This window comes from Narcine bancroftii, chromosome 9, assembly GCF_036971445.1.
Source record: "Narcine bancroftii isolate sNarBan1 chromosome 9, sNarBan1.hap1, whole genome shotgun sequence".
In the NCBI taxonomy this organism is placed as follows: domain Eukaryota; kingdom Metazoa; phylum Chordata; class Chondrichthyes; order Torpediniformes; family Narcinidae; genus Narcine; species Narcine bancroftii.
In genome coordinates this window covers 97,227,325-97,240,935 of record NC_091477.1, presented here as the reverse complement: position 1 = coordinate 97,240,935, position 13,611 = coordinate 97,227,325, and the positions used below count along the sequence as shown (strand labels likewise).

The window sequence follows — 13,611 nt, the reverse complement described above, 5'->3', positions numbered from 1 at the left end:
ATCCACATTGGTACGTTCTCCCTGTGTCTACATGAGATTTCCCAGGGGTATAATTTTGAAATGTAGTGGGGGTATAGGTTAATTGGGTGGAGTGAACTCGAGGGCTGAATGGCTTAAAAAAATGTAATACCGTAAGATTCAGACACAATTTTACACTGGCATGATATAATCTGCAAGAAAGCAACACTCATTCAACATCAATGGATCCGCAATATCTTAAGAACATAAGATATATTAATAGGAACAGGTTCTTCACAAAAGAAATAAATAAAGCATTGTCAACCAACTGTAACTAGGTCAATGCCCAGGATGACACAGTGGAGCGGCAGTTAGTTCTGCTGCCATACATCTCCAGAGATCCAGATTTAATTCCGACCTCTGGTGTTGTCTGTGTGCAGTTTCCATGTTCTCACTGTGACCACATGATTTCCCTCAAGGGCTCTGGTTTATTCACACATCACAAAGAACTGCTATTTTGTCAGTTAATTGGTTCTATAAATTAACTCTAAATCTAGATGGATGTAAAGAGGATTAGGGAAGCTAAGTGGAGTTGATAGGCATATGGGAGAGTATAAATTTACAGGATGGGGAAAATGGGACCATTGGGGATGCTCTCAAACCCAGTGTTGTTTTGATGAGACAATGGACTCCTTCTGTGTCATGCCGGATTTAAGAAGCTGTCCTATATCTGAGCAATCAAGGACATGATACCTGTCAAAATGAATGATAAATAGTGTAATTGCTCTTCGGTTAATGGATCCAAATTTTGTTCTTTGTCATCTTGAGCAATGGATATCTCTTGCCATAATTCAGAGGTCATCACAATTTAAGGAAGTATTGACACTATCAAGTTTAGCATTTACATTGGAAATGATTTATTTCACATCCTTCAGTGAGCTAAATTTGGTTTATGACTTATTTAAAAAAACAATGCAGAAATTCATTAATTGTCACTTCTTGTTCGTCCTGGAACCAGGAAAGGGATGCTTTAAGTACCATGTTTGACAGCATATAAAACCCACCTTTTTCCCAAAAGTTGGCTCAAAAATATTCCCTGGTCTTGAATACAAAGTTGAAAATAGGTTGATGATGGTGAGTAAACCCGACAGTGATCATCGTCGCTGTGTGACTTAGTATCAAGGAGGGAGCGATCCCCCGCTGTCCACTCGGCTTTGCCACCATGGCCACTGAGCAGGTCGGTGGCTACTCCCCCAGCTTCAAGAAGCCTGTGGGGGCGCTGTGGCTCTCCAGGAAGTGGGCCCACAGCTTTGCGGACCACCTTCCCCTGGGTGGCCTGTGCTTTCTGGAGCTACTGCTGCCGCTCAGTTCCCTCGGTGAGAAGGCGGGCAGCCCCCGCCAGCAGCACGAGGTGTAGGAGGAACCCATTCACCAACATCGCCAACACTTGTGGGTTGCTGGTGGGGACCCTGTGCCCTGGGGCTAGGTGGCCTGCCAAGGAGAAGCCGCATGGCAGAATGAGTGAGAACTGAATGAAAAAAGACATTCTGCCTACCCATAAGTACACTAAAAAAAAATTCTTACTATTCTCTGTTGAAAGGGCGAGGGGGTTCTTGTATGTCCATGGGACCTGTATGCCATCAAATGCAGTAACTATATACACAAATTACCCCCTCCATAAATCTTCGTCCGCGAAGCCAAGCCAAAGAAAGAAGAAGAATCAAGATAAAAAATGTCCCAAAGCTACAAATTTAATTGACTTATTTTGAAGTTGATCACTGGAATAAGATAACCAACTCCATGAGTTTTCTAAGATGAGTAAATTTCAACCCCTTTTAATGAAATGGACAACTAGATATATTGCAATATAATTTTTGCCATGAAATGAACAACGAAATATTAAGTAATATTGATCACCTCGTATTGATAACCTAGAATATAGATAGATACATCATTGACATTCATTGCAAGCATAATTCTGCATTGGGGACATTTGTGCCCAATGGGTTTGGGGGAAAGGCACTGGTTGGTGGGAGGTGGACGTTTTTTTTGAAAACAGGCAATAGTTGGGAAAGAGGATGTGGCAGGATGAGGGATGGACTGACAGTGACACTGTCAAGCATTTGGGAAGAGCAATCAGAAGCTTAGGATTAGACCAGAATTGGAAAATGAAATCTGGAAAGTATTATGTGATTAATGCCCAGGAGATCGTCTGTGGAGGAGATCATAGAATCCAAGGAATTAGTGGAGATGGCGTATTGGAGAGATGAGAGGGGATTTATTCAGTGGGGTAATGTGATTGTGGAAAATGCAGGCTAAATGGGGTACTTGAGATGGTCAAGAAATTTGGTCATTGCATTTGTTTCAGGTCTTCTAGTCATAGTTGTGAAAGATAATGCACAGTGTGGACTCAGTATTGCATGACAATATGATTACAACTTTCTCCACAGCTCTCTTGCACATGAATTATATAATTCTGTGCATTCCTGACACAAACAACTTGGGGCAAGTTTTCCAAGTGATGCAAATTTATCATAATTGTGTTCAGAAAAACGGCCAAAATTAATTTTCAGTGTTGTTGAGAAAAAACAGAAATGCTATTGGATTTGCAGCAAACTTTCTCAAACCTAAACAGTTCATAAACTGTAATTTTGCAATAGGAAACTATCCCACAGTTTTGAATTGCTCAATCTATTGCTTTTTGTCTAAACTTGCTCTTCTAGTACAGTGAAGAATATATAATGTAACTAACCTAAAAAATAAATACTATTCGTTACCTAATACACAAAACTGCTGGGAAAACTTAGCAGGTTGCGTTGTTCTTTATGTAGCAAAGAAACCAATATTTCTAGCATGAGGCTCAGTTAATTTTTCCAGCACTTTTGTGTATTAAACTAAATCATAGCATCTGCAGATCTTGTTTTAAATGTTCCTATATCTGTTTTTATATTTTTCACATCTTTAGATCTATATTTAAAAAGTAACACTTTCATCTAAAAATATTATGATCATCAGAAACTAAATTACATTTTTATATTTGAGTTGTAATATTTTTTTGTCTCATAATTGATGACTGAGGAAGTTGATTGATCTAATGGACAATAATTTAACACTCAAAGATGAATGTGACATAGCCAGTCAGGCTATATCCTTATACCTAGCGGTAATTTCAATTGCTCTTTTAATCAAAAGTAAGTGTCTGCTTAATTTCATGTTACTTTGTACTTTTTTTTACCTTCACTGGTCAGGATACATGAGCAATTGTACAAAATGTTGGTGGGACTGTATTGTGCGCAGTTCTGGTTACCCAGGTGTCATTAAGGTATCATAGCCTGGAAAGAGTGTAGAATGTTACCAGGACTGATAGGCTTGAATTACAAAAGGCTGTATGGACAAAGACTTTTTGCATTGTAGCATAAAGAGACTAAGGAGAAGACTTTTATAGGTTTATAAAATTTCATAGGATATAGATAGTGTCATAGCCTTTTCCCTTGGAAGTGGGTAGATTTAAGGTGAGAAGGGAAAGATTTAAAAGGGACCTGAAGGGCGCCTTCTTGACACAGAGAGTGGTGGTGTATGGAGTGAGCTACTGGAGGTAGTGGGAGAATCGGGGTCAATTATGATAATCAAAAGATATTTAGACAGGCACAGGAATAGGAAACCTTAAGAACAGTGGTTTTCAAACTGCCCCCCCCAACCATATTCCACTTTAAGCAATCCTTATGCCATAGGTGCTCTGTGATTAGTAAGGGATTGCTTAAGGTGGTATGTGAGTGGAAAGAAAAAGGTTTGAAAACCTTTTAATTGTACCTAATTGACTCGTTATGTGCACAGTTTCATAACTCCAAAGGAAATTTTTCTCAAGCAAAATGTTTCAGTAACAATTGGGTCTGGAGCAGTGGTTCTCAACCTTCCCATTCACATACATTCCACCTTAAGCAAGAATGTGATTAAGAGGGATATGGGCTGAGTGCAGGCAAATGTGATGAACTTGGTCTCCATGGACAAGTCAGGCCGATGGGCCCATTTCTGTGCAGTGGAACTCCATGAATAAGGGCCTGATGTTGTATTTGTTTTTTTTAATATTTAAAATTTATGCGCAGAAGCTATTGTTATGCTTTTCTAATGATAAAATATGTATTTTATGATGACTATAGCAGATCTTTATTTAAGCAGATCATGATACAGGCAAACCTGTATCAATTGGTTCTATATACACTTAATGTAATTCTTTAATTTCATTGTATGATCATCCTAACACTACCCATTATTAAATTAATTGTATATAGTTTATAAGCTATTGGTAAATATGATGAAACATTTTTCTTATTTACAAGAATGCTTAAAGATTGTATGGGAGAACTTGGATTTCTATAAGCCAGGTCATTCATAACCCTGGCAGCCCCAGTATGTAATTATATAGTCGTGAACCCTTAAGCAAGATGGATAAAAAAAATCTGAAATCGAATTTTATTAGTGTTTGCATTGATAAATATGATTTAAAAGAATAACATTAATAAAATCCTCCGAATAAAAAAAATCTAACCGCAAATTTAATATTTCTGTAATATTTCTTTGCAATTTGTGTGCCATAAAGTTTCCACCCATGGTACAACTTTTTTTTCTGATCTGAGGTCAAAACGGATGCTTTTTGTCTCTGGATCATCTGTGGCAATCGGTTGTATGGTTAATATTAGTGATGTGGAGACAATAATTTGTACGTTTCCATTGTTCACTTCATGCTTTGGTTACAAAAAATGTTGCTTTTTTAAACCTATTTTTTTTCCAGTTCTTGGAATGTTATGAAAATGATAGTGTGACAAAAAAGATGTTGAAAAGAAAGTTATAAATTGAACAGTAAAATCTTAAAGTCTCCTGACACAAGTCATTGTTGATTTCACTGTTGTAGGGGAAAGGCGCTAGGGCTGCAGATAAGGGTGTTACCATGGTGATGAAGGAGATACCGAGGGAGGAGTCTGGAGAAGGAAAGCCCCTCCTCACTGTGACATCACAGGTGGGAAGCATCATGCCAATACCAAGTTGGCATGTGGTCATTCAGTCATGTGAACTGAATGTGAGAGGACAAAATTACAATAAAACAGTAAGCTTAAAGACTCGTCCTTAAATATGATTAATCGGGTAAATACTGATGTAATATCCAATTAATGTTTACCTAACTGTGCTATTACTAACATTCATTCACATCCTTTGTTAATTGTTTTCAAATCATGTTGCATTAGGATGCAGTCTTAGGAATCTTTGAGGGATATGTTTGTCCATAACCTTCTCAAATGTTCTGCTTGGTTTACAATTATATTTAAAGAAATATCACCTTGATTCATTACAAGGATTAAAGTGAGGTCTGAGGCAGACACCAGATCATGCTGAAATTTTCATTTCAGAAGTATTACTTAAAGGTGGACTTTATTAAAACAACATCAGTTTTAACCCTTAGAACATAATTGGCTTTATAAAAATAAACTTACAAAATAAAGTATAATCTGATTTAAAGCAGAAACTGCAATTTTGTTTTACATAGCCCCACCAAAATCTTTTATTTTGTATCTTTTGGATTTTTCATTTTTTTCCCACACTTACATTTATGATGTTTCATTTGAGCAATGTATTCTGTCCGTGATGTGCAAAATTGTCTTTATTTGCAATTGTTCCATAAATTACTGACATTGCCTCAACATATTAGCTGACAAAATAAATGTAACACTTATCAATGGACCAAAATATTTTATCCTGCATCAGTATATATCTAATTGTTGTTATTTGTAGACCTCTAAAATAATAACTGATCTCTGTTAAACAGCTTTCCATTTTTTTAAGCTTTTTGGTTAATGTCATTTGTGAAGAATGTAATTGTATGTTTTTGACCATTTCCGACATAACAATGATTGCACAAAGATGGGTGTTGAAAATCTTTATCATTGCAGTGAGCAATATCAACCCTACAAGGGTCATTGTCTAAAGAGGTGTTTGTGAGTTGCAGGTCCACTTCCGGCCAGAGATAAAACTGGCTTCCAGTCATTACTCCTTACCAGCAATAAATGAGAAAAACAACAGGGCTTCAGCCAGGACTGAGGCTTGAATCTCACAGTGAAGTTGCTATTTTTTGATGCCATGGCATCAGATGCAAGGATGATTTTAAGATTCCAATACCCCCACCCCCTAAAAAATACTTGCTGATCCCTTCCCTCTCATTCATCTTGGAAACCTAATGAATAATGATGCTTAAAACTATGCTTTGCCTCATTCACATTTGTAGCTGTATACATTATAGCTAAATTGATTAAAATCAATGCTGAAACACATTAGACTTCTACTCTGCAGCAACTCTGAGTGAGCTTCGGGAGGCCATCACAGGATTATATCCCGGAGGGTGATTGACACCCGACCCGGTGGGGCTTGATCCCTTCAGGCTGACTGATTGACAGCCAGCCAGGTGTTGTCCTGTCCCCTTACACTTCTGCAGGTACAGAGGTTACCGCCTGCAGTAGGCCGGTGGTGTACCACCACACCAATTGCCTAATATCTATCTCAAGACCTCTCGCAAAAATTAATTGGCAGTGAGTTGTGAAATCATCGTATCAGTATCATCGATCATCGATGAAATGATGATCGTACTTAAGGTCTTTTAATAGGATTAACAATCCTACCTTAGATGTTTCATTTTTCAGACTTGCATCCAAATCACTGGTTTCTGACATCTATCACCCAATTGTCACTTAAACTAAGCTAATTTTTTCAGTCATGTTTTCAATTGGTAATAAATGTATAACTGATCAATTTGCAATGGCTGTTTACATTTTTATCTTTTAATAACAATGTTAAATTGAGCTAGATAATAAATTTTGCGTTCATAATGTGTTCATGTTTTTCATTCTTCGACATTCTTTATGTAAATTTTTAAAATGTAAAACTGTTGACAATGGTATATGTGGAGATAAGATAGTGAAATGAGTTCATCATTATTCTTTACCCCCCAGAGTTCACATGTAACGCAGAGATAGGTTGTAAGTACCATAACTTGACTGAAATGTGGCAGTTTCATTGCATTTCAGAGTGAATTTGAGTCTAAAGTGGATCCTCTCAAGAATTTGATGAAGCTAATTTGGCCGTGTTGCTGACTGAGGTAACAAATAAACTGTAATGAGGAATTAAGTGATAAAAATCAACTAATGTAGCTTGGAGCTCATAGAGAAAAGAATGATTGGCATGGAATACGCCAGAATTTGTTGTTATTCCTGACATCAATCCAATTGGTTAATTAAATAAAAATCACCGAGTACCATTTAGAAAATCTTCCTGGATTATCTGTAATTTCAAAAGATATTAAGAAAAAAAGACCTTGGCAATGATGGGGATTTTGAACAAATGATGGCATTACAATCAAGTATTCACAGTGTTGTTTTCAATACAAGGCTCTGCTGTGCTCCAACAGCGCGAGTATAAGGCTATATCATTTCCTGGTGGACAACTCCGATCTTTAAATTTAATTTTTTTTAAATTTAGACATAGAGCATGGCAACAGGCCCTTTCGGCCCATGAACCAGTACCACCCAAATATGCCCAATTGACCTATAATCCCACTAACCATGCTGCCCCTTTACTGAACAATATTTGAATAAAATTCTATGCATTATAAAGAATGTGAAGCTACAAGATCTTGTATTATGAATTAAATTTCATCTTGACCTCAGGAATCCTGTAGTTTGTCACTATAGAAGAGTAAGATTCTGTGGTTTGGCAGAGCAGAGTGTAGAAAGTATAATTTGCCTCATTGGCCAGACATCACCAAGAAGGAGGAGCTTGGCAGCATTTATTCTCTTAGAAATTTAGAAGTATGTGTATGAGCTTGTGTTTGTCCACCTGTTTTGTGTGTTTATCTTGTACATTTTCTAAACACCAGTAAGATTTATAAGATTCAGGTAATAGTGTTGAAGTCAGAGTTAACTTAAAAAGCTTTCATAAGTCCATTAATTTCCATTCTTTCATTTTAGAGCTAAAATGGATATAACATTTGGGTGTGAAAAGGCTTGGGTAAAATTTGTCTTTCATCACTGATGCAAATAGCTATTATTTGTATTTACTGCTAAAAGCTTGACCCAAATGCTTGAAGGTGAGTACAACCTGATGCCAGTGTTCTTGTTTGGTTGGATCCAGTGACCAAAGACAAATTTTTGCACCATTACTTTTCCATCTATATTTTTGACAGTATAGTGACTTTTGGCTCATCTGAAGTCTTTACTGATGACAAAAATAGAAAGATACAAAGGTTGAAGTCCGACTGAAACAAAATTTCTAGTTTCACTTAATCTTTTGCAAAAAAAATGCAATATAACCATCAATATTATTGTGCTTAGACAAACATGATTTTTTTTACAAACAGAATAATGTTTACATTTCAAACAAATAGAAGCCCCTTTTCCACTAGCATCCCAGTTAATTGGCTGTGCAGTGTCCAGGGATAGGAACCCATTTGTGCTGTTTCCACTGGGCCACCCTTAACTAGGACACTAATTGCTTTTCCACTGAACACACTAATCCCCGGGGATTGGAGTGTTCCACCTTCAACTGGAAATGGGTGAATTTCTGCTGTTCCTTTTCTACTGGTTTTATGCCAGGGATATGAGTAGGGGTAGAGGGAATTAATCCTCAGCGTAAAATGATGTCATTTGACGCCAGCGTTTGGACAGTGTTCCTTTTCCACCAGATCCTGTCCCAGTAAATTCCCACTTAATTCCTGGGACAAGGTGCCAGTGGAAAAGGGGCTGAAGATTCGTTGTGCATCATCGATACCGTAACCCTTTAAACTCCAGCCATTTTTAACCTTGCATAATATATACTCCAGACTGGGTCCATAGGTGAACCACAGTATGAACACCATATAAATGAACTGGTGGTTGGATATAAAACTGGGACACGGAGTATATGCACTTGTTGATAGTCCCTGAAAACAGGGACATGATGTCCAAAGGGTTAAGTTATATTTGAAATAGGTTAATATCTGATAACAGATATGACCTTTGTGAACCTTGTTTTCAAGTTTTAACAATAGTTAAAATTATCAAAGAGCAGTAGAGTTTGAAACATTTGATCAATTGAACTGACTGGATGTTAGTGATGTGTTCCAGGTTGTGTGTACTGTGCAAGCTCCATCTATCGCCTCTACATTCATCTCTCATTCCTTTCACATTCAGTATATTATTTTGCCTTTTCAGTATTCTAAGGACAACCATTTTGACCTGGAAATCCAGTCACTGATGATTCATCATTTTTGCAATGTTACAAATAAAAGCCAGAAATATATTTTCTAACATTTAGAGAGAACATATTTACCATCACATCATTTTTGTAATGTTTGGCTTTTGAAGGACACATAGCTGACATGCCTGAGCATTAAATGAGCTGTAGCCTCAAATGTAGATAAGGTTTCCTTTTCCTTCATTTTAGCCTTGTGCTCATTATCTGAGCCTGTTAATGAATTAGTGTCCATTTTTGGAATTTCAAAACTGTTTTCTAAACTGCTGTTTAGATTTCCCTTGTTAATTAGTGAGGTTTATTAATGCAAGCTCAATCAATGAAAGAAAATTAATTTTTTTCACAGCAAAGTTCATTCATTCAAATCATTAATAATGCAAATAAAACTAAACACCTAACAAAACAAGAAAACCATACCATTCCTGGGCTGAATTTTCAGAGGTCACATTTAAATTTGTATTACCAAATTACTTATATTCTTTAATGGATTTTTTAAAAATTAAACATTCTGTGTCTAATAGCTCCAGCATGTTCCCTTTCTATTTTAATTTCATATATTCCACTTCAAAATCCATGAATAGAATATAACAATGCTTGTCCTCTTGAGTTACTCTTTACATATATATATATATATATATATATATATATACTGCCTTCCTGAAGTTGGCTGATTTTTTAATTAAGCTGGTGAGACATTTTATTTTCCCACATGGATGCATCAAGCTATCAATATTCAAATGTCACTGCAGAAGATGTTACTTTTTCCAGAGAATTGGGCAGAGAATAGAGTGAGAATATTCTAGCCTGCAATTATGGGCCAGATTACCAGTATTCATGGAGTCAATGTTGGTTCTTTTTCTGATTGTGTAAAATGGGTCATTTCAGATTAGCCACCTACTTGTACACAGCGAGAAAATTGGAAATGATGCAAATTGGGCATCTGATCCAATTTCCTGTAGTTTATCACCCAAAATCAAAATTCTCCTATTGCCCTGTGGTTTACATTCTGGTTCTCAACCCTTTCCTGTTTATGTTGACTTTATCCTTTTCAAAGAATTTATATGTTATTTTCTTTTTGCATTAACTATTAAGTGCTCTTTACATTTGATTTGGTTTATCTAAATGTGTGATTGAGAATGCAGTGAAGTTTCTCAAAAAGTGAAAATATGATTTAAAACTACACAATTCAGCATAATGTAACCTATTAAATATAACTGCTAAGAAAAGTTGTGCCATTTTGTATAGTTTAATGACCTGTGTAATATATTTGTCTGAAGCATCTAAACTGCATACTGAAACTGAAATTTAGGGGCTTAATTTTTAAGAAAACATCCTCTATTAATGTTGACATTTAAGGATTAAGCAGGTTGGTCCACTTAATTAAAAAAAGTGCAAAAGTTAAAACGTTACAAGCGAGAAATAGTAGTTTATAATCTGTATTTCTAAAATAGCCATTTAAAAGGTGCATTACATAGTCAATGCATAATGGGTCAATTAATGTTTTGTTTAAAACCAAATAGAGTAAAACTTTACAGTGCATGAGGCCTTAATGTTTGCAACAAAATGAGCCTTCCACCCTGAAGGTGTTTGGGACAGAGGAAAGGTATTTCATGGTGATGAAGAGTTAGACCAGACATGCACAAGGTCAGGACAGGGGTAAGAACTTCAAATTCATAGATGTCATCATCTCCGAGGATCTGTCCTGGAGCCTCCATATTGATGCAATCACAAAGAAGGCTCGCCAGCGGCTATACTTTGAGGTGTCTGTGGAGATTTGGTATGTCACTGAAGACTCCCATAAACTTCTAAAGGTGTACTGTGGAGAATATTCTGGCTGGTTGCATCATTGCCTGGTATGGAGGCACCAACTCTCAGTACAAAGATAAACTCCAGAGGATTGTTAACTCTGCCTGCAACATTACAGGCACCAGACGACTCCATTGATGACATCTACTTGAGGCAGTGTCCTAAAAAAACAGCCTCTATCCACCCAGGCCATGCCCTCTTCACTCTGCTACCATCAGGAAAAAGGTACAAGAGCCTAAAGATGAGGACTCAACAGCACAAGGACAGCTTCTTTCCCACTGCCATCAGATTCCTGAATGATCAATGAACCAAAGACACTGCCTTACTTTTCATGCATTTTTAAAAAAATTATAGTAATGTTGTAAGATGGTTATAATATGAATGTTTGCATTATGATGCTGTGGAAAAACACCAAATTCCTTGACTTGTTCATGATAATTCTCATTCTGAGAGTTGGGGCTTTGTTTTGGGGGATTGAAAGTTTCTGATATTAGCTATATAAAAAATAATAAAGCTATTTCAAAGCATAACAGAAAGAGGAAGGCAAGTTGAAACACATGAAGTGTTGATGGGGGGGACTTGAGCAAAGATTGGTGGGGTTGATTGAGCTGGTGTTAGGTAGATATGATTGTTAGGAGGTCTGAGGTATGTAATTTAACAAACTACCTGGGGAGTGGATATCATAGTTTGGGGCCTACTTGAGTAGGGCCTCTTTAATGATGACTCTTGCTCTGTAAGCATCATGAAGATCTATTGTCTAAGTTATACATAGATTGCCATGAACGTATGGACCAAAATCTTAGAAAGAGTGCTGTTATACTGGTTCAGGTACAGAGAATATGGAGTGGTACAGGACAGAAACAGGGCCTTTGGCCTTCAATGTCCTCACTAAGCATTATACCAAATGAACTTTAGACAATGGGCATGCAGATACCCCTCCGTTCCCTCCCTGTTCAGGTGATCAGCTACATGCCCTTTCAAAGTTGCTGTCATTATCTGCTTTCACCAGCTTTCCTTGCAGTGTATTCCACTCATTGTGTTTTTTTTTTTAACTTGCATACATTTCCTTGAAATTTTCTCTCTCTCTCTCTCTCTCATCTTTAAAGCTATGCCCTCTGGTTTTTGTTTTTTTTTTACCACCCAGGGATAAAGACTTTGACCCCTACCCTATCTATGCCCCTAATCATTTTGTATACTCCCATAAGATCATCCTCTTCCTTCTCCACTCTACAGAAAACTATCCAAGTTTATCCAATCTTTCCTTGTGGCTAATTATAACTAATTCTTTCTAACTGTTCTCTCTAATTCTCTCTCTGTAACTATTTCTCCAGCCTCTCCAAAACCCTCACATCTCTCCTGTAATACAGTGATCAGACATTTTTTTTTACTGTGATCAGAACTTTCCATACAGTGGCATGGTTAATGCCATGCTATTACAGCGCCAGTGACCTGGGTTCTAATCCAGCACTGTCTGAAAGGAGTTTATACATTCTCCCTGTGTCTGTGTGAGATCCCTCCCATCGTTCAAAACATACCAGGGTTGTAGGTTAATTGGGGTATTTGGGCAGGATGGGTTCATGGACCAGAAGGACCTGTTTAAATTATAAATTAAATTAAATTAATACAGATCCTTACGGGGTAAAATTATATTGATAGGAATAGATGTGAAATTATAGACGTCCACTTTTTTTCCATACTGGATATTAACTTGCCCAAGAATACCAAAGTACCCTTTTCTGATCACACCATCCTCTACACCACCATATTCCCTCCTTTGTCCTTGAATGGATCTACCTTTTCCATAGTTACTTTTTTGTACCTAATGTATGTATAAGATGCTTTGATTCTCCTTAATTCTATTCATCCTGGGTGTTTCATTGTCCTACTTAGCCCTATTCTCGTTCATTCCTGCAACCCTTGTATTTCTCTAGAACCCTGTTCATTTTCAACTTCTTAAATTTTACATATGCTCCTTTTTCCTTTTTGACTAAATTTAGAACATCTCGGTGATCCAAGGTTCCTGAACAGCAGATATGGACTTGCCCAATTCCCAGTCTACATTCCCAAGTTCCTGCCTTGTCCCAACTTAGCACTTCACTGAAGTCCAGTCATATGAAACGTAGAGCCAGAATTAGGCCATTCAATCCATTGCGTATGTTCTGCCATTCAAATCATGGCTGATGTACCTTTTCTCTCAACCCTATTCTGCCTTCTCCCTGTAAGTTTTAACACCCTTACTAATGAAGAACTCTGTTTTAAATACACTCGATGATTTGGTCTCTTTTGCCATCTGCTCACTCTCTGAAAACTTGGAAAGTTATAACCACTGTTCCCAAAATGTTCTCTCACTTAAAGTCCAATGCAATATGGCCCCTTCCTAGGTTGCGTAATGTTTCTAAAAACCCTCCTGGATGTACTTTACAAATTTTGCCACATTTAAGCACCAAGGAAGACTCTGTCAATGTTGGGGACATTAAAATCACCCACTACCACAACCCTTTATCTTTCCACAGTCTTCCTTTATATATCTGATCCTCTATCTCCTGCTACCTATTAGGGTCTTCAAGTCATATACCT

The 13,611-nt window shown here is 37.1% G+C and overlaps 1 protein-coding gene and 1 long non-coding RNA gene across 11 annotated transcripts in view; one reads left to right on the top strand and one right to left on the bottom strand.

Moving 5' to 3' along the window:
- The window catches only part of pex5la (peroxisomal biogenesis factor 5-like a), a 126,608-nt gene that overhangs the window by 40,057 nt on the left and 72,940 nt on the right, over nt 1-13,611 (top strand). For 3 of the 10 annotated variants that reach the window (XM_069896997.1, XM_069896995.1, XM_069896991.1), the window contains exons 1-2: nt 5,003-5,097; nt 7,029-7,099. The exons of 1 other annotated variant lie outside the window; for it this stretch is intronic. Coding sequence is in view for 4 of the 9 variants with exons in the window: in XM_069896989.1 (XP_069753090.1) it covers nt 4,868-4,972 (105 nt within the window). In the remaining 5 variants the exon portion in view is untranslated. 6 more of the 10 variants (XM_069896989.1, XM_069896988.1, XM_069896990.1 and 3 more) reach the window with 3 other exon arrangements.
- The window catches only part of LOC138742499 (uncharacterized), a 74,214-nt gene that overhangs the window by 33,342 nt on the left and 27,261 nt on the right, over nt 1-13,611 (bottom strand). The window lies entirely within an intron of this gene.